The sequence below is a fragment of the Carettochelys insculpta genome, chromosome 8 (assembly GCF_033958435.1).
Source record: "Carettochelys insculpta isolate YL-2023 chromosome 8, ASM3395843v1, whole genome shotgun sequence".
Classification (NCBI taxonomy): domain Eukaryota; kingdom Metazoa; phylum Chordata; order Testudines; family Carettochelyidae; genus Carettochelys; species Carettochelys insculpta.
Window position 1 is genome coordinate 30,625,368 of NC_134144.1, and position 20,543 is coordinate 30,645,910.

General features: G+C 39.3%; 1 protein-coding gene across 3 annotated transcripts in view; it reads left to right on the forward strand.

Moving 5' to 3' along the window:
* TTN (titin) overlaps positions 1–20,543 on the forward strand; it is a 330,648-nt gene that overhangs the window by 80,023 nt on the left and 230,082 nt on the right. For all 3 annotated transcript variants that reach the window (XM_075000777.1, XM_075000778.1, XM_075000779.1), the window contains 35 exons: positions 138–416; positions 1,565–2,128; positions 2,762–3,043; positions 3,141–3,419; positions 3,873–4,151; positions 4,245–4,523; positions 4,664–4,951; positions 5,074–5,352; positions 5,511–5,792; positions 5,897–6,175; positions 6,300–6,578; positions 6,687–6,965; positions 7,084–7,371; positions 7,489–7,767; positions 7,880–8,161; positions 8,283–8,561; positions 8,688–8,966; positions 9,075–9,353; positions 9,484–9,771; positions 10,027–10,305; positions 10,555–10,836; positions 11,420–11,698; positions 11,810–12,091; positions 12,849–13,127; positions 13,228–13,515; positions 13,720–13,998; positions 14,090–14,368; positions 14,480–14,758; positions 14,891–15,178; positions 15,324–15,611; positions 16,916–17,197; positions 18,960–19,238; positions 19,345–19,626; positions 19,787–20,065; positions 20,188–20,475. In XM_075000777.1, coding sequence (XP_074856878.1) covers positions 138–416; positions 1,565–2,128; positions 2,762–3,043; positions 3,141–3,419; positions 3,873–4,151; positions 4,245–4,523; positions 4,664–4,951; positions 5,074–5,352; positions 5,511–5,792; positions 5,897–6,175; positions 6,300–6,578; positions 6,687–6,965; positions 7,084–7,371; positions 7,489–7,767; positions 7,880–8,161; positions 8,283–8,561; positions 8,688–8,966; positions 9,075–9,353; positions 9,484–9,771; positions 10,027–10,305; positions 10,555–10,836; positions 11,420–11,698; positions 11,810–12,091; positions 12,849–13,127; positions 13,228–13,515; positions 13,720–13,998; positions 14,090–14,368; positions 14,480–14,758; positions 14,891–15,178; positions 15,324–15,611; positions 16,916–17,197; positions 18,960–19,238; positions 19,345–19,626; positions 19,787–20,065; positions 20,188–20,475 — 10,134 coding nt within the window. The remainder of the gene's footprint in view (positions 1–137; positions 417–1,564; positions 2,129–2,761; positions 3,044–3,140; positions 3,420–3,872; positions 4,152–4,244; positions 4,524–4,663; positions 4,952–5,073; positions 5,353–5,510; positions 5,793–5,896; positions 6,176–6,299; positions 6,579–6,686; positions 6,966–7,083; positions 7,372–7,488; positions 7,768–7,879; positions 8,162–8,282; positions 8,562–8,687; positions 8,967–9,074; positions 9,354–9,483; positions 9,772–10,026; positions 10,306–10,554; positions 10,837–11,419; positions 11,699–11,809; positions 12,092–12,848; positions 13,128–13,227; positions 13,516–13,719; positions 13,999–14,089; positions 14,369–14,479; positions 14,759–14,890; positions 15,179–15,323; positions 15,612–16,915; positions 17,198–18,959; positions 19,239–19,344; positions 19,627–19,786; positions 20,066–20,187; positions 20,476–20,543) is intronic.

The following is a 20,543-nucleotide window of genomic DNA, read 5'->3' on the forward strand; positions in this document are numbered from 1 at the left end:
CCTTGGATTGCTAGTAAATCATCCTAATTTCAGTCGGTCACTTCATTAACAGTTCTGTTTTGTTTTGTTTTGTTTTTTGGCGGGGGAGTATATACTTATAAGCAGGTATTCAAATTAATGTGTGCTTTCATTTCTAGTTGCACCCATATTGAGGAGGAGACTTGAGTCACAGGAAGTAGCTGTAAACCACCTTGCCAAATTTACCTGTGAAATTGAGACTGCTCCTAATGTAAGATTCCAGTGGTACAGAGCTGGCCGAGAAATATATGATGGTGACAAGTATTCCATACGTACTGCTAAATATACGTCTACATTGGAAATTCCAAGACCTCAGGTAGTTGACTGTGGAGAATACAGTTGCAAAGCTTCCAACCAATATGGCAGCGTAAGCTCCACAGCTATTTTAATGGTGACAGGTAAGTATGGCATCTTACTGCAAATTTTTTATTAACAACATCCTCCTACTATGCAGTCATTTCACTGCTTTATCATTTTAAAATACTTCTTGTAGGATTATTAGTTATATTTCAGACAGGCTCACATAACGAGTCTTTTCATCTCACAGGCCAAAGGCAGAAAATAATTGAATTTTGACATCATCAGTGTCAGGGATTTTTGCCCTTTTTTTTGTTTTGTTTTGTTTTATTTTTTTTGAATCCAGCGAAGGAAAAATCATCTTTCAGGTGGTAATCAATTTGAAGGATGTCAAGGCACCATAGGAGGGTAGGAGTGGGGAAGGAGGATCTAATCCACTTTAAACTAGTGTTATGATTATTTTATGGGGACATCATTTAATCCCCAGAATATAATTTTGGTTGGCTAGACTTTTAAAAAAATACATGATTTTTAATAGCCACTGTGGTCTCTGAGCCATCGAGTGAGAACTCAAGGTCATCATCTCTGCAAGAAGAATTTCAAATTATTTTGTAATATAAAGCATTATTTGACTTGAAGATTTGTATTGCATCCAGTTTCTTTGTTGTAGTGCTCAATAGTTGCTTACCTTAATCCATTTTCTAGTGACGGTCCGCTTTATTTAAAATTCAAACACCTTGTTTGGACAATAATTACTGAATTGTTGGGCATAGTGATCTTACAGTGAATAAAAGATGTCTACAGGCATATCTCAATTTACAGGATTTTATGAATGGGTTAAAAACATCTATAATATCGTCTATATTTTTCAAAATTTGACTGTGATCCAAATGTATGGATTTTTTTTGTTTGCTTTCAGTTTCCTTATTTAATCAGTCATTATAAGTTAAGCTATGAATGCAGCATACATTAATAACAGAATCACAAGCATTTGACATTTTGACCAGTCTTGGTAAATAAAATACAAACTTTCAGACCAACACTCAGCAATGTATCAGTCCAGATGGTCAAAATGTTTTCTTTCTTTTTCCACTTTTCAGTGTCTTTATTACTCAACCCTTAGTTTGAACAACTTTAAAACACATGTCCGAAGACAGTTTGTGCTGTTTTTCTCACCTTTGGAGTTCATAAAGACCGTAGTGGCTTTGGTGCCAGATCAATATAACCATGAAATCATTTCTTTTTGCAGAAGCGTTTCCTCCAACCTTTCTAACCAGACCTGAATCTATAACTACTTTTGTGGGTAAAAGTGTGAGGTTCCTGTGTACAGTGGCGGGCACTCCAGTGATCGACACAGTGTGGCAGAGGGACGGCACTGCCATCTCTTCTTCAGAGCACCACCAGATTTCAACTGTTGATAATAAACATATTTTAGAAATTAAACATGTCACAGTAAATGACAGAGGAGTTTACACTTGCAAAGCCTCAAACAAGTTTGGAGCTGACATCTGCCAGGGGGAAATGGTAGTTATTGATAGGCCACATTTCATTAAGGAATTACAGTCAGTGCAGTCGGCCGTCAATAAGAAGATACGTTTGGAGTGCCAAGTAGATGAAGATAGAAAAGTGTCAGTAACATGGAATAAAGATGGGAACAAAATACCCCCAGGCAAAGATTACAAAATTTACTTTGAAGACAAAATTGCATCACTTGAAATTCCTTTGGCTAAACTTAAAGATTCAGGAAATTATGTATGCACTGCTTCAAATGAGGCTGGAAGTAGCTCCACTTCTGCAACTGTCACAATCAGAGGTAAGAAAGTTGTTCATTTATTGTGAACATTTTATTTCTTGAAATGTGTATCAAATATATGCAGGTGTGAAATACAGGCGGTAGAATGCATAAGATGTCTGATTCCACTGAGAGAGAAACTCTTCTTAGTCATCTGATTCCCAAAGTGTCTGGTCTCAGAATTCTGTGTTTAGAGTACACTTTGTGTACTCTGTGTTCCTGTCTTTATTGAACCAACTTTGTCTGTGGTTAATGAATGTTCTTTTTCAGCTTTTAGTGTATTGCATATCACCTAATATTTCTTTTTTTAACAATACATTCTTTAGTTTATTCTTGATGTTTTAGTCTTTCTTTGTATAAATAAAACTTGTATTTTCACCAAGAAGCTCCTTAGTTTATTCTGGGGTGGGGACCATACAATCTTTTTTCTTTTATTTAAATTAACATGTATTTTCACTAAAAGATTCTTTAATTTATACTGGGATGGAAAAGATGTAATCTTTCTTTCTTTGTTGAGATAACAATTGTTTTACAGGAATCACTAGAACTGTGGATTGGTTAAGATTCCTGGTAGCACTTCTAAATGTCAGTATGTTTCATCAGTCTTCCAGGGCTTCAAATTTCAGGTTTCTTTCTTTTAAAATCTTTCTTTAGAGCCACCATCCTTTTTGAAGAAGGTGGATCCATCTTATTTATTGACACCAGGCGAATCAGCCCACCTTCAGTGCAAAATCAAAGGGTCTCCTGAAATCCAAGTTTCTTGGTTCAAGAATAACAAAGAAATTAGAGAGAGTAACACACACAGAATGTCATTTGTCAACTCCGTAGCTGCACTAGTCATTTCCAACATGAAAGTTGAAGATAGTGGAAGTTACTCTTGTGAAGCAGTTAATGATGCTGGCAGTGATAGCTGCAGCACTGAAATAGTAGTCAAAGGTTTGTTCTTACAGTCATTGATAATTTTATTTGAGAACTGACTTTCTTATGTGGTGTAAATAACTAATGCTTTATTGTTGCTTTAATACTTTTATAGAACCCCCTTCTTTCATCAAAACACTTGAACCAGCAGAGATAGTGAAAGGAACAAATGCTACTCTTCAATGTGAGGTGGCTGGTACTGGACCATTCGAAATTAGCTGGTTTAAGGACAAGAAGCAGATTCGCAGTAGTAAAAAATACAGATTGATGTCTCAGAAATCTCTAGTTTTTCTAGAGATTTCTTCCTTTAACAGTGCAGATGTTGGTGAATATGAGTGTGTTGTAGCTAATGAAGTTGGTAAATGCTTCTGCGGTGCAACAATCAAACTGAAAGGTCAGTGGGCAAAGGAAAACTCTCTTTTAATGTACTGTAGATGTAGAAGATATGTACTCTCTTAAATATTTCTTTATTTATTGTTTCTTATTCTTTTTAATGTGCCATTATATCTTGTGTCTATCTGCCTTCATTCTTCTGAATACAGAAGGCAGATCTTACCATAATTGCTACCAGTACAGTGTCTTATACTAAACTACAGTAAGTGAAAGCTGTTCAGTAACTCTCATGGTGGCCAAACATGTCACGTCAAGTGATGTGTTCAATCCTTTACTTATCTGGCTTGAAATTTAATCACCTATCCCCAAATTTCCCTCCTGCTGCAGCTAATTAACCAGCGCATTCATGTTTTATAGTAGGCAAGTTGATTTTAAAGAATAACCATTAGTATGCAGCTTCTAGGGATTAGAAAAAAATACAGTTATAAGTAAGTTTTTTTCTCTTTTGAATTAGAACCACCATCTTTTATTAAGAAAGTTGAAAACGTTACTGCACTTGTGGGAGACACAGTTATCTTACAGTCTGTTGTGAAAGGGTCCGCTACTATTTCTGTAACGTGGATGAAGGGAAAAGACATTATTAAAGAAGATAACAAAGTCAAAGTGACTTTTGAAAATGGCCTTGCAACACTGCAAATCACAGATGTCCAGATTAGTTCTGGTGGCAAATATACATGTGTGGCTGAGAATGATGCAGGAAGTCAGACATGCTTTGGAGACTTAGCAGTGAAAGGTCAGTGTAGGAAAACTAACTTCTCAGCATTCTTCATATAAAGGAAAGCAACTCCATTTTGACTCCAATGACGACTGTTTAATTCTGTTATAGAACCTGCCCAAATTACTGAGAAGCCTGAATTGATTCAGGTGACTGCAGGAGACCCAGCCATTTTGGAATACACTGTCACAGGCACTCCAGAGTTAAAAACTAAGTGGTTCAAAGATGGCAAACCGCTGCCTCCCAGCAAAAAGTATAGAATCAGTTTTAAAAATAATGTTGCCCAATTAAAGTTTTATACTGCTGAAATACAAGACAGTGGCGAATACATTTTCGAGATTGCAAATGATGTTGGATGCAGTTCGTGTACCACCACCTTCACTGTGTTAGGTTGGTAACAAGCTTTTTGCAGAGCAGAACTCTGTTCATATTTAAAGCCCTTATAGGGCAGAAAGAAGGTTAGACCTTAAAATGCTCACTGCATATGTTGTTTTTCTTTTTTCTTGTTGTTGTTCTTGTGTATTGAGCAGACCGAACCATTGCTCCATTCTTTGTTAAACCATTGAGGAACATCGACAGCGTAGTTAACGCCTCCTGCCACATGGACTGCAAAATCTCTGGCTCCCTTCCAATGAGAGTTTCCTGGTTTAAGCATGATGAAGAGCTAACAACCAGTGCCAAATATACAGTAGTGTTTGTGGAAGGTTCTGCATCTTTGGAAGTAAAACATCTAGATACGAATGATTCTGGCATTTACACGTGCAGGGCTACAAACTCTGCGGGCAGTAAAGAAAGCAGTAGCACATTAGTTGTAAAAGGTTTGACTGATTGTTTTGTAATTACTTCTTGATGTGTCATTTAATGATTAATTTGCCCAACCACTACCACACAGGTTACATTTATTACTTTTTGCAATTCTTTCTTTTGAATGCTGATTTAGAGCCACCCAGCTTCATTGTAGAGCCAGAGTCCCAAGAAGTAGCACCTGGGTCGACAGTGCGTTTGAAGAGTTCCTTAAAAGGAACACCACCACTCACAATAAAATGGTTTAAGGGTGACAATGAGCTGGAAACTGGCGGAACCTGCTACATTATGACTGAAGCATTAGCGAGTTACTTGGAGCTCTATGCTGTGAAGCCATCCGACTCAGGGAACTACATTTGCAAAGTCAGCAATGTGGCTGGTTCCACTGCATGCAGTGCAACCTTGTTTGTGAAAGGTTTGCATTCTCTTTCTTTGTTGACATCTTTGAGTTGTGGGGCGCTCTCAGTCACATTGGTGCAGCTTTCAAGCGGCCAGTGGCCTGAGAAGTTGACCCACTGGCTTTTACATTCTTTTACCTCTTTCTGTATTCTTATGCCTATCTTAAATCCATAGAACCTGCTGCCTTTGTCGAAAAGCTAGAGCCATCCCAGCTGTTAAAGAAGGGAGATTACGCACAGTTAGATTGTCAAGTCACTGGCACTCCACCAATTAAAATCACTTGGTTCAAAGGTGACCAGGAAATTCAAGAAAGTGTAAAATACAAGATGACCTTTGTGGACTCCAAGGCAATACTGAAACTTATGGAAGTGGGGACTGAGGACAGTGGGGAATATATCTGTGAGGCCAAAAATGATGCCGGCAAAGATATTTCCAGTAGTGTTGTCACAGTCAAAGGTTTGTATCAAATTTCCTGAGCCCCAGTTGCTTCTTCAAGTTCATGGCTTCATTAAAAGGTTCCAACACTTAATACAAACCACAATCTCTCTCTTATGCTATAGAGTCACCTTACTTTAGCAAAGAGTTTGCATCCCTAGAAGTACTGAAGGATTCTGATGTTGCTTTGGAGTGTGAGGTGTTGGGAACACCTCCATTTGAAGTGTTTTGGTTGAAGGACAACAAGCCAGTCAGAAGCAGTAGGAAGCACAGAATAAGCATCGAGGAGTCCTTGATTAACCTGCACGTTTTCAGGTTTGATGCCTCAGATGTTGGGGAATACCAATGCAGAGTAACTAATGCTGTAGGAAGCTGTGTCTGCAGTGCTGAGGTGACCCTCAAAGGTTGGTATCATTTGGGAAAATAGCGCAAAGATGTGTTCTCCTACCTTACCCTACCTTCCCACCGAACTTTCAGCTCTGCCCTTTCACTGAAATTTACCCAGAATCTGTTCTGTTTTCCTGATAGAGCCCCCACAATTTGTGAAGAAGATTGAAAACATTAGCTCACTTAGAGGAGGCACTGCTGTGTTTCATGCTTCCCTGAAGGGCTCTTTGCCGATTACCGTGTCTTGGCTCAAAGATAATGATGATGTCATTGAAGACAGCAACATCAAAATGACATTTGTGAACAACGTAGCCACTCTTCTTGTCAGGTCCATTGAAGTGAAGCATGATGGGAAATACTTCTGTCAGGCTAAAAATGATGCAGGAATTCAAAGATGCTCAGCTTTACTAACAGTGAAAGGTTGGTTGAGCACTGAACGTTTTCAAAAGATTCAATCTGATTCTCATGTGTATGGTGAATAGTAAAAAATACACTTAACATACACATATTTATATGTATTTATCACAGAACCTGCAACAATAACTGACAAAGCTGTGTCAATTGATGTCACTGAGGGAGACCCAGCAACCTTGCAGTGCAGATTTTCTGGCACGAAAGACATAATAGCCAAATGGTTCAAAGATGGAAAGGAGCTGACTTTGGGCCCAAAATATAAAATCAGTGTTACGGATCAAGTCTCTGTCTTAAAGATAATTCATACGGAAAAGAAAGATAGTGGAGAATATACTTTTGAGGTTCAAAATGATGTTGGGAGCAGCAGCTGTACTGCTAGCATTAATGTGCTGGGTTTGTATTGCGTCTTTCTCTTAGGGGGGTTAAACATATTTCTGCTTTCCTTTTCCAATACCAGAGCTAGCATTATGGCCAAATGAGCTAATAGTTTATTTTTACTTTGTTTTGATAGATCTTATTATACCTCCCAAGTTCACAAAAAAGCTAAAGAAAATGGACAGCATTAAGGGTTCTTTCATACATTTAGAGTGCATAGTGTCTGGTTCACATCCTATAAGTATCCAATGGCACAAGGATGGCCAAGAGATAATGGCGAGTGAAAAATACAAATATTCTTTCCATGATAACACTGCATTCCTGGAAATCAACCATCTGGAAGGTGCGGACAGTGGATCTTATACTTGTGAGGCAACAAATAAAGCAGGAAGTAACCAGTGCAGTGGATATTTAACTGTCAAAGGTTTGAGCTTCTCATTCTTTCACAAGAACAAGATCTTCAATTTATTTTGGGCTTTTTGATCTTAAAATTGATTCTTTTCCTCCCTTTCTTTCTCCTCCTCTCTTTTACTCATTGTAGAACCCCCCTATTTTGTTGAAAAACCCCAATCACAAGATGTCATACCCAATGCCAGAGTTCTGTTCAAAGCTCTTGTGAATGGCACCACTCCTATGCAGATAAAGTGGTTTAAAGATAGCAAAGAACTTATTTCAGGAGCCACTCGCTCTGTCTGGAAAGATGACACTTCGAGTGTGTTGGAGCTGTTTTCAGCAAAGACTTCTGATTCAGGAAATTATACCTGTCAAATAAGCAATGATGTTGGGACAGCTACTTGCAAAGCAACCCTGTTTGTGAAAGGTGTGGATCTTCATTTCCTGTAAATCTCATGGGTCTGATTCCTTTTTATTAGAAAATTATTATTCAAATGTAAATGGAGTAAATAAAGCCTTGCCTTTTTCTTTACGTTTAGAACCACCCAAGTTTATTCAGAAGCCTAGTCCTGTAGTAGTTTTGAGAAAAGGACAATCCACCACTTTCGAATGCCAAGTAGCAGGCACTCCTGCAATCCATGTTACCTGGTATATGGATGGGAATGAAGTAACTGACCCTGCTAAGTATGGCATTGCCTTTGTAGATGGTATTGCCACGTTCAGAGTTGCCAGCGCGAAGGTAGAGGATAGTGGGATTTATGTTTGTGAAGCTCACAATGACGCAGGTAGTGAAAGCTGCAGCATTGAACTGAAGGTGAAAGGTTAGTTATTAGCCTTCCCAACCCTCTCTTTTTCTGCACAGCCATTCAGGCTTTTCCCCCACACCCTTTTTGTTTTGTCCTCATAAGTTGTCCTCATGTGTTTTCCTCCTGATGTTTATAGAGCCTCCCACATTTATAAGGGAGTTGAAACCTGCTGAGGTAGTGAAGGGTTTTGATGCCCAGTTGGAATGTGAAGTCTCCGGCACACCTCCCTTTGAAGTAACGTGGCTGAAGAATAACAAGGAGATCCGCAGCAGCAAAAAATATGCCATGAGCGACAAAGAGTCAGTATTCACCCTTGTCATAACCAACTGCGATTTTTCAGATGCTGGAGAATACCAGTGCATCATATCCAATGATGGAGGTAGTTGTTCTGGCAGCACAAGAGTCAGTTTGAAAGGTCAGTTCAGTTACCACAATGCAAGGGGAGGAACACCTCCAAATATGCAGTTTCTTAGCTACTTATCAGTAACTAAACCAAGATTGAACAATATCTTTTATCGTGGCTTCTTTTTGTAAAACGCAGAACCACCCTCCTTCATAAAGAAGATAGAAAATGTCACGACTGTTTTGAAGAGTCCCGCTGTTTTTCAATGCACCATAGCTGGTGCTCATCCTTTGTCAGTGTCATGGATAAAAGATGAAAAAATTATCGAGGAAGATGAGAACTTCCATATTACATTTGAGGATAATGTGGCCACACTGAAAATAAAACACATTGATATTGGTCACAGGGGGAGATACACCTGCCAGGCAAAGAATGAGTCAGGAGTTGAAAAATGTTTTGCTCTGCTCTTAGTACAAGGTTTGTGAGCTATGCACTTTCTAGCTTATTTTGTAGAAGTATTTTAAAAAGCACATACCCACCAGCAGAGAGAACTATAATGAATTTACACTTTAATTCTTACTGCAGAGCCTGCCCAGATCATAGAAAAGACTAAGTCAGTTAAAGTGACTGAAAGAGACCCAGTGACCTTGGAATGTACTGTGGCCGGAACACCAGATCTGAAACTGAAATGGTTTAAGGATGGCAAACCGCTTCTGCCAAGTAGATATTATACCATGAGCTTTGACAATAATGTAGCCAGTTTCAGGATTGAATCCATAATGAAGGAGGACAGTGGTACATACACTTTTAAAGTTGAAAATGACTTTGGAAGCAGCACCTGTGAATCTGTTTTGACAGTGTTAGGTTTGTATTTTGCTTCAGTGCATTTTGCTTTCTTGGTGGGTGGAATAAAATTGGATTGTCTGTTGGTATGTGTGAAGCTATTTGAGAGGCATTACATTAACAGTTATGTTTTTGCCATTATGTTGGGCAGATCAAACAATCCCCCCATCATTTACCAAAAAGTTAATGAAAATAGATCAAGTTCTGGCATCATCTGTTCATATGGAGTGTAAGGTTTCTGGCTCACTCCCCATTACTGCTAAATGGTATAAGGATGGAAAAGAAATACATGACAGTGCAAAATACAGGAGCATGTGCCATGAGAATACTGTATCAATGGAGGTTTTTAATCTGGAGCTGGCAGATACTGCAAATTACACATGTAGTGTGACTAACATTGCGGGAAGTGACTCTTGCAGTGCCGTCTTAACAGTAAAAGGTTTGTAACTCTTTCCATCTTCTCTTACCTGTAATAGATATTGAAAATACATCCTTTAACAATAATTGTAATCTTACGTTTTTAAATATTTCTGCCCAAAGTTACAGGTTGTAATTTTGCTCTTTATGTGATGCTTCATTTTTCTTTAAGAGATATTGAGAACTCTTATTTTTCTTGAGTACTCACTTTGCTCATTTTCAAACATTCCTTCTGGCAAGGATTTAACTAAATATATCTTTCCCTTGAAAACTCTAGAGCCAGCAAGCTTCGTAGTAAGACCCCAAAACCAGCAAGCCATCCCAAATTCTATGGTGGAGTTTAAGGCCATGTTGAAAGGAACACCACCATTTACAATAAAATGGTTTAAAGAAGATTTGGAGCTTGTATCTGGAACAAATTGTTTTATTGGGATAGAAGGATCAACAGGTTTCTTAAATCTCTATTCGGTGGATATTTCAAAGAGTGGACAATATACCTGTCAAGTTTCCAATGACGTTGGTAGTGATTCTTGTACTGCAACCTTGCTGGTAACAGGTGTGCACATTTGCTTGTTCCGTGGTGTTCTCTTTTTGTTTGTCTCTTGTCAAGCCCAAGTTTTGGTCTCATAATTATTTTTAAGCAAATTCTTTTTTGTACTCTTTTGATTTTAGAAACTTTTAACTCATGTTTAGTATCAGTTTTCTTTCATTCATTCTCTTCTCTATTTCTTTTTCAAAATCAATTCAGAAATCAATATTTCCTCCCCTATTCAGTCCACTTTCTTTTTCTTTTTTGGTTTCATAGAACCTCCCAAGTTTGTTAAGAAGCTAGAAGCATCAAAGGTAGTGAAACATGGTGACTCAGCCCGACTTGATTGCAAGATAAGTGGATCCCCAGAAATCCGAGTGGTGTGGTACAGAAATGATAATGAAATCATTGCCAGTGAAAAATTCAAGATGTCATTCAGTGATTCTGTGGCAATGATTGAGATGAACCATCTCAGTGCTGAAGACAGTGGGGATTACATATGTGAAGCGCACAATCCTGCTGGCAGGGCAAGCTGCAGCACTAAGGTTACAGTGAAAGGTTAGAAATGACCGTTTCCCATATTAATTTATACTTAATATTTTCGTGATTCTCCCCTCAGACATTCACAAATGAAGGTTACTTATTTCTTTTTCCGGTGCAACTTTTTCTTTATTGTCCAGTTTTCACCCCATTCTCCTATATTTCATGGACAAGACTTCTTAAAGATGTGAGCCTTACTCCCTCAGTTGCACCATGGTTCTCGGAATCCTAAAGTCTGCTGTGTCAAGCCAATGAAATTTTAAGGACAAGAAACAGAAATCTGATTAATTATAGTTTTGCACAATTGTATTTGGTGTTACAGTATTCAGCCATGTGGAAATGGCTTCTGTTCTGTAAAAGTGTTATTTCCTTCGTTTAGATTAGTTAAGAGTTGCAATAAAAACCTGTATCTGTCTGCTTATCAGTCTGCAGAATAGACAGAGCTTATTACAACATATGCCCAGAAATTCTGGAGAATACAAATCCATTTCACAGATTTTCCCAAGAAAACATAAACTTGCTGATACTCTGGTAACCTTTATGTTTGTTACATAAATCCAAATAACATTGTAATGGTGCCAACTTGCTTTTCTTGTTGTAGAACCTCCTGTTTTTAGCAGGAAGCCTTCTCCAGTAGACACGATCAAGGGTACTGACGTATGTCTTGAATGTGAAATTTCTGGAACGCCTCCATTTGAAGTTACGTGGTATAAAGATAAGAGACTAATCCGCAGCAGTAAAAAGTATAAGGTCACATCCAAAAATTACCATGCAAGTATTCACATTCTTAATGTTGAAGCCTCGGACATTGGTGAATACCAGTGCAAAGCACAGAACGATGTCGGGAGTGACTCTTGCATTTGCACTGTAAAACTGAAAGGTGAGTTTATTTGCACAGAATCTGTGTTGGGTCCCTTGGAGAAGACGCTTTCTGATGGTTTCTTGCATGAATGCCAGAGATTTTTACAACAATTCCATGTTTTTTGTTCAGAACCACCAAAATTCATCACAAAAATAAACAGCGTCTCAGTCGTGGTTGGTGAACCAGTAGAATTACAAGCAAGAGTTGAAGGCTCTCAGCCAATTTTTGTCCAGTGGTTGAAAGACAAAGAAGAAGTCATTAGAGAAAGCGAAAACACTATAATTACGTTTGTGGCAAATGTTGCAACTCTACAGCTGGCAAATGCAGAACCAGGCAGTGCTGGAAAATATGTCTGTCAGATCATGAATGATGCTGGAACTCGGGAATGTATGGCTACCGTAACCGTTATAGGTTGGTAACAAAGATGAATGTAGGGTACCTGGGGTTGCAGGTATACTTGCATTGTTTTGCTAACATTAAAACTGCCATACTGGGTCAGAAGAAAAATCCTTGTAGTCCAGTATCCTGTCTTGTGACAGTGGCTAATGCCAGGAACTTCACAGAGCATGAACACAGCAGGTTATCATGAAGGGATATATTCCCTGTCCAGCTTTTTGCAGTTCAGGCTGCTAGGTAACATATGGCCTCAACACATCTTACTGGAGTGTGACCCCCTCTTTGTTCTTAACGTATTATTGGTCATGAAACCACTTCATAATTTGGCCCTATTCGTAACTCTTGTCTCCTGCTCCAGAGAGCTGAGAAATAGAGATACAAAGAGAGACTGAGGAAACCAAGGGGAGAAAATTTCACTGTTTTGTCTTACCCAACTGATCAGATGTTCCACCCCTACTATTCTTTTCCTCTCTATTGTATTTATTTATTCATCTTACGACAGCAGCTAACGTCCCATCCAAGATCCTCATTGAGCTGGGTGCTGCACAAACTCATAGTAAGAGGTAGTCCAAGTTCCCAAACTACTTACATTGTAAGGCAGACAGAACCAGTGAAAGGAAGGTTCATAAACACCCTTAACTCAGTTGATTGCAAGGCTATTTGTATTAAAGGCAGTCAAAACAGTTATTTGTACTAATGTAGTGTTACAATGTATAGAAACAGTGACTAAAATGATTTGTTTACATTGGCTATTGCACACATCCTCTTCCAGAGCCAGCAATCATTGTAGAGAAGGCAGAGCCGATGCGAGTGACTGTGGGAGATGTTTGCACTTTGGAGTGCAAAGTGGCTGGCACGCCTGAACTTTCAGTTGGCTGGTTTAAGGACGGAAAAGAACTGACAAGCAGCCACAAATACAAAATCACCTTCCTCAACAAAGTATCGACGCTTAAAATTCTCGATTCAGAAAAGGGCGACAGTGGAATATACACTTTCGCAGTACAGAACGATGTTGGGAAAAGCAGTTGCACAGCCTCGGTTGATGTGTTAGGTTAGAGTTTTAGTTTTCCATTTGTATTTTGCAAAGTTATTCTCTAGGAGATGTTTCTACGTTTTAAACCTCTGTGGATTTATTATGTTTTTTAATACAGATCGAATTATTCCACCTTCTTTCACAAGAAAATTAAAAGAAACATATGGTGTGCTGGGTTCCTCAGTGCTTCTAGAGTGCAAAGTATCTGGATCACCACCTATTTCAATTGCCTGGTTTCAAGATGGAAATAAGATAGTTAGTGGAGAAAAACATCAAACCACATTTTCAGATAATCTTTGTGTTTTGCAAGTGAATTCATTAGACTCATCAGATACGGGAAGTTATACCTGTAAAGCTACTAATGTAGCTGGATCTGATGAATGCAGAGCAGTATTGACCATTCAAGGTCAGTATGGGATGGCTAACTAGTACATTGCCATAAGTCCTCTTCTCTATAACATTGTTTCTTGGATATTACTCTTATTTTCTGCGTATATTTGTGGGAGGGATTATTCTTTTGAATATAAAATGTTTTGGTTTTCATCTTCAAATTGTACATGTAAATATCAGATTCACTTGATACTGACTTGATTTGTTTTTAATTGTTTAGAACCACCCTCTTTTGTGAAAAAACCAGAATCCTTGGATGTTTTACCAGGCACAAGTGTAACTTTCACAAGCGTTATCAGAGGAACCCGTCCGTTCAAGGTGAACTGGTTTAGAGGGGTCAATGAGCTTGTGCCAGGGGATAAATGTAACATCTTTTTGGAGGACTCAAGTGCAGAACTGGAGTTGTTTGATGTTGGTCCACTTCAAAGTGGAGATTATACTTGCCTAGTGACTAATGATGCTGGAAAAGCATCCTGTACAGCACATCTTTCTGTAAAAGGTTTGTACAGATTGAAATTTCTCTTTTCTTTAAAATACTGACAGTTTTGTACAATTGCACTCAATTTTTTTGACCTCTTATTGATCATTAGAACCAGCAGCATTTGTGAAGAAATTGAGTGATCACTGTGTTGAGCCTGGAAAATCCATAATTTTGGAAAGCACATATACAGGTAGCCTCCCAATCTCAGTTGTATGGAAGAAGAATGGCAAAACTATAACTCAGTCTGAAAAATGCAGCATCATCACAACGGAAAAATCTTGCATTCTGGAAATTCTTAATAGTACAAAAGAGGATGAAGGAGAATATACTTGCCATGTTGAGAATGAGGCAGGAGGGGATGTTTGTGAAGCACTAGTGTCTACATTAGGTGTGTTACCATGTTACTTTAATTTTCTTCATTATTCTTATCAAAGCGTCGCTTCTAAGGTATAAATGATTCTTACCGATTCTATTTTATTTTGTTTTTTTTTAATTAAAGAACCTCCTTATTTCGTTACACACTTGGGACTTCTGGAAGTGTCAGTTGGAGATTATACAACTTTACATTGCCAAGTTGCTGGAACACCAGAAATTACAGTATCTTGGTTTAAAGGAGATACAAAACTACGATCTACTCCTGATTATAAAATGTTCTTCAAAGACAATGTTGCTACTCTAGCTTTTAACAAAGTGGATAGCACTGACAGTGGAGAATATATATGCAAAGCAGAAAACAGTGTAGGAACTGCAACTACAAAGGCGATCTTAACAGTTCAAGGTGATAATTGTTCTGAGAACTTGTTCGAAACTATGATTTATAGCTCATTCTTCCACAAGTTTAAGTATAGAAAAATGCCACAGAAAGCATATTTATAACATACTCATTTTTGGGGGGCTTTGTTTTTTACAGCACGTAAACTTCCACCTTCCTTTGCAAGAAAATTAAAGGACATTGAACAAACTGTTGGCTTACCAGTTAAATTTACGTGTCGCTTAAATGGCTCAGAACCTATTAGCGTGACTTGGTGTAAAAATGGTGTACCTTTAAGAGATGACGATAATATGCAAACATCGTTTGTAGAGAATGTAGCAACTCTTCAGCTGTTTCAAACTGAGATGAGTCACACTGGACAATACTCTTGCACAGCTACCAATGCTGTTGGAACTGCTACCTCTAGTGCTAGGCTCACAGTTTCAGGTTCGTTTGTTGTTAACTCTTTTTACATTCAAAGTTCAGTCCAATTTGTTGTTCTTTGTACAATAACTTATACTAACAATATTTGATGACTCTTTCAAGGAGAATACAGAGCAATCAGTATTCTACTGTTACTTTTAATTTCCAGAACCCAAGCAACCCCCCTTCTTTGATATAACACCAGCCTCCATGGAAGTTCCTGTTGGAGAAAGTGCAGATTTTGAATGCCATGTTACTGGAGCTCAACCAATAAATGTCACCTGGGCAAAAGATGGCAAAGAGATCCGAACTGGAGGAAACTATAATATTACCTTTGTAGCAAATACAGCTCACCTAAGAATTCTGAGAGCAGCAAAAGGAGACTCTGGCCAGTATACCTGCCAAGCTAGCAATGAAGTTGGAAAAAACTTTTGCTCAGCTCAGCTTATTGTCAAAGGTATTGCTATTACGGAGACCTTAGTGTCATTTTCTTGGGAGAGAAGTAGTTGAACTTTATTTTTGTACTCCTTGTGTCTTCAAATGTTGGCAATAAAACTGAGAGGACCTCTTCAAACTACATTAACTAGTGGCTATAATAGATTTTAAGTCTTCATCTTGGTTTTCATTCTGCAGTGTGAGAAAATGCAAATTTTCTGTACTTGTGAATGTGTTGATTTCTCCCTTAATTCCTCTTGGCATTATTAATATTATGTCATTTTACATATGATCTTCCATGTTCTTTTTCTAAATTTAATTGAATTCTTTGATTATAGATTTAATTTTTAAGATAGAATATGGTGAGACTTTTATGTAGCAATGGTTGGAAGATATTTGTTAGTGAAATGGCAAATTGATGAAACTTAGAAATTGGAAAAAAGTAATGTTATTCTTATTACATATTAGGGCATTAAATTAAGTCTTCACCGTTCATGGCTCTCTCACTATTTACAGATGGGTGAACTATTTGGAGTATGAACCATCCAGGGTCTTCACTCATAGAATTTTATTTACATTTAAAGCTGTAGGGAGAGAAAGAGAGAAACACTGTATGTAAATGACCAAATTTCCATTGAAATTTCATTAGCCCTATGTTTTCACCACCAAAGTCATTCATGCTTGGGAGCCAAATCCATTGGGTTTAGTGGAGTGTGTCTGCATTTCCCTCAGGGCTTGCCTACACTACCACTTTCCTTCGAAGGAAGGATGGTAATTAGGGTGTTGGGAATTTACTAAGGAGGTGCTGCGGTGCATACGCAGCACTTCATTAAGCAAATTCTTCCCCACGGCAACTTCGAAGTTTTAAACTTTGAGGTACCAGCATGCATCTAGCTGTGGCTCACCCGCTGGCACTACAAAGTGCTGGGGCAACTTTGAAGTCCCTTTACTCCTCAAAATTTTGAAGTTTAAAACTTCAAAGTTGCCGTGGAGGGGGGAATTTGGTTAATGAAGTGCTGCGTATGCACTGCAGCACTTCGTTAGTAAACTCCCAACACCCTAATTACCATCCTTCTTTTGAAGGAAGGTGGTACTGTAGACAAGCTCTCAGTGTACCTGAGAACAGACTTCAACTCTAGATAATGTTTTCATCTTCTTTTCTTTCTGCCACCCAATAACAAGCTTAATTTATTTTGTACCTATGATATTCTGGCAAGTTGCAAGATTCTTATCATTCAATGGCATTTATTCTGCGCAAGCATACCAACAAATAAGAAAAAAGAATGTCGATTGTTGTTTATTTATATTTATTTATTTCATTTATAGAAGCACCAAAGTTTGTTAAGAAATTAGAAGCTTCAAGATTTGTGAAACAGGGGGATTCAGTTCAACTTGAATGTAAAATAAGTGGCTCTCCTGAAATCAAAGTCGTGTGGTACAGGAACGATGCTGAAATCCATGCTAGTGAGAAATACAGAATGTCATTCAGTGACTCTATGGCAGTTCTCACCATTACTGATGCCAGCATTGAAGACAATGGTGATTACATTTGTGAAGCCCACAATTCTGCTGGTACTGCAAGCTGCAGTACTGTTGTCACTGTAAAAGGTTAGAAAATTGTATTTTGCATCTATTTCATTTCCTTTCATTCTGATGCAGTACATTTACCTAAGCTTCTGAGCACCGCTCCCAAAACAAAACCAGTCTGCACAGAGAGCTACTTCAGAATAATATGCTTCTGTTGATGTAAATGGAAAACACTTGGAGCAAGATCTCCCCCTAAAGAAATGAGTGTGTATGTGACACAACATCAGTGGTATTAATAGCAGCAGCATTTAAAGAACTCAGTAGGGACACAGTGCAAGGTGATGTATAAACACTTAGCAAGGAGGCCATACTTTCCACGAAGAACTTCCATGTTTGGCTAATGACAAGATAGAAGGGGTAAGTGACTGAACGGATGTAGAACAAAGGAGAAGGAAGAAACAGGAATAGGACCACCATGTTGTTTTTATGTAAAATACAGTAAAGCCTCGGAATGCATGATTCCGAGTTGCCGTTAACTCACATTAACACGAGCTAAGCACAACTCAAAATCCCACTCCCCCTGGCCCTAGCTTACCCCCCGGCCCCATGCAGCCCTGGTTCAACCCCATGCCAGTCCCACTCATAACACACACACGGCTCCAAATTACACCCTCCCCCACCTCCATGCCCCGCTCTGGCTCATCACCCCTTGCTTGACTCTGGCTCAACCCTCCTGGCCCCCGTTCAATCCCCCGCACGGCCTGGCTCACCACCCCCGCTTGCAGCTCTGGGTTAACTCCCCGTCCTGGTTCAAAACCTCCCACATGCAGTCCCGGTTCAAATCCACCATGGCCCGGCTCACCACCCCCGCTTGCAGCTCCAGCTTAACCCCCCGGCCTCGGTTCAAACTCCTTGCCACCAGAGCATGGCTCCTGCTCACCACCCCCATGCGCAGCCCCAGTTCAACCCCCTGCAGGCTGACTCACCAACCCCGCACATGGCTGTAGTTCAACCCCCTGCCCTGGTTCAACTGTTCCCCTGTGCACAGCCTTGGCTCAGCTCTGCCCCCTGCCCCACTACAGCCCTAAACCACCGTCAGGCTTAACCCTCCCCATCTGCCCCCCAACCCAGGACTTACCTTTCAGAAGGTGCTCCATGTGCTCTGGCTGCAGAACCTGCATTCTGTCAGGGAAAAAAGCCTCCCACAGCTTACATGAAATTCGAGTTATGCGAGGTTGTGTGGGAACACAACCCTTATGGAAATCAAGGCACTACTGTAGCTGAATGTTCCATATAGCCCACAGTTTGCCTACTCTGTGTCAGCAGTCAGAGCTCCACAAGCATCATGGCAGAAATGAAACATACAGCATAGTGGGTTTACCCATTTTGGGGAGCTGTGTCATGCATAAGGGGAGTCTGGCAAGGAGCATCGGTGTGGTTAGGAGCAGTGGGCTGATAGCAAAGTCTAGAAAACTTAAGAGAGGAGGCTTTAGTGGACAAAGATAATGGATCTGAGTGTAGGACAGGCTAAAGTGCAGTGTTGTGAAGGTCAAGCCAATGCAAGACCATCCTTACTAATACCCTTTATTTAGGAAACTGAATAGGATTTCTGAACTCAAACTATTTGCATAGTTATCTGATTTTTACATCAGATGCAGAAATAGATATGACTTCAGTGTGCACTGTTAGCTGGTCAGCACTTTTGAAAGCTAGATCACATTCAGATGTCTAAGTATGACTTTATGAACATAATTTTTCAGCTTCTACTTCTAAATATCTTGGCCTCTGTTGTTAACCAGAAACCTGTCCCACTTACAGGCTCTGATGTTATTCTTTTTTATAGAACCTCCTGTTTTTAGCAAGAAACCTACCCCTATAGAGACACTTAAAGGTTCAGATGTTGTGATTCAATGTGAAATTTTGGGAACTCCACCATTTGAAGTAGCATGGTTCAAAGACAGGAGGCAAGTCAGAAGCAGTAAGAAGTTCAAAGTCACATCGAAAGACTTCACAGCCAACATTCACATTCTTAATCTTGAAGCTTCAGACACTGGGGAGTACCAGTGCAAAGCCACGAATGAGGTGGGAAGTGACACCTGTGTTTGTGCTGTGAAATTCAAAGGTGTGTATGAACGAGCATAACCAGCATTTGTATTTTATTTTATTGATGTCATTGCTACTTATCTCTATAGCTGACAAATTTCTACTGTGACTTTTTCCATCACTAGAACCTCCAAGATTTGTTCAGAAGTTAAGTGACACTGCAGCCTTTGTTGGGGAACCGACAGCACTGCAGACTGTGGTGGAAGGCTCTCAACCTATTTCTGTTTTGTGGCTTAAGGATAAGGGTGAAATCATTAGAGAAAGCGAAAAAGTCCAGATTTCCTTTGTGGATAACATTGCTACTCTTGAGCTCAGAAGCACGGAGGGAGCCAATGCTGGAAAGTACATCTGCCAGATTAAAAATGACGCTGGGATGAGGGAGTGTTCAGCATTTCTGCAAGTATTAGGTTGGTCAAAGTGTCTCACCCACAATAACAAATAAAATCATGTGCTACATGTAATCATACTTCCAGGACATAAATCAGTTTTCAATAATTACAGAGGTCATTATAAACTGTCGGCTTTACAATTACATTTTACCGATTACATGGCTTTTTCTTCTTTCAGAACCAGCAGTCATTTTAGAAAAGCCAGAACCAATGTCAGTTACGGCTGGAAATTCTTTTGCATTAGAATGCACAGTGGGTGGAACACCAGAACTTATTACAAAGTGGTACAAGGATGGAAGAGAACTGCAGAGTGGACGCAAATATCAAATCACCTTTTTCAACAAAGTAGCCACCCTGAAAGTTCTTTCTGCAGACATGGAAGACAGGGGACTGTATACATTTGAAGTGAGAAATGAAGTTGGTGAAAGTAGTTGCACATCCTCAGTTGATGTTTCAGGTTAGCAGGCTGCCTAACTTTCCTGTCACTTAGCATTGCCTTCGCTTTTAACAAATCTTTTACCCTTTTAATTAAAAAACAAAAAGAACAAGCCTGTGGTTTTGTCACCTTTTCCCATGCAGATCGCATTGTCCCTCCCTTTTTCTCAAGAAAGTTAAAGGAAACATATGGGATCCTAGGTTCCTCAGCACTGCTGGAGTGCAAAGTTTCTGGATCACCACCCATTTCAGTTGCCTGGTTCCAAGATGGAAATGAGATAGTTAGTGGAGACAAATATGAAATCTCATTTTCAGACAACATCTGTGGATTGAAACTGAATGCACTGGACGCATCAGATACAGGGCCTTACACCTGTGCCGCTGCAAATGTAGCTGGATCTGATGAATGTAGTGCCTTTTTGATTGTGCAAGGTCAGTAAAAGATGCCCTAGCTACCTTAGGCAAAATACTTCCTCCAATTACTGCTATTTCTTCCTTGG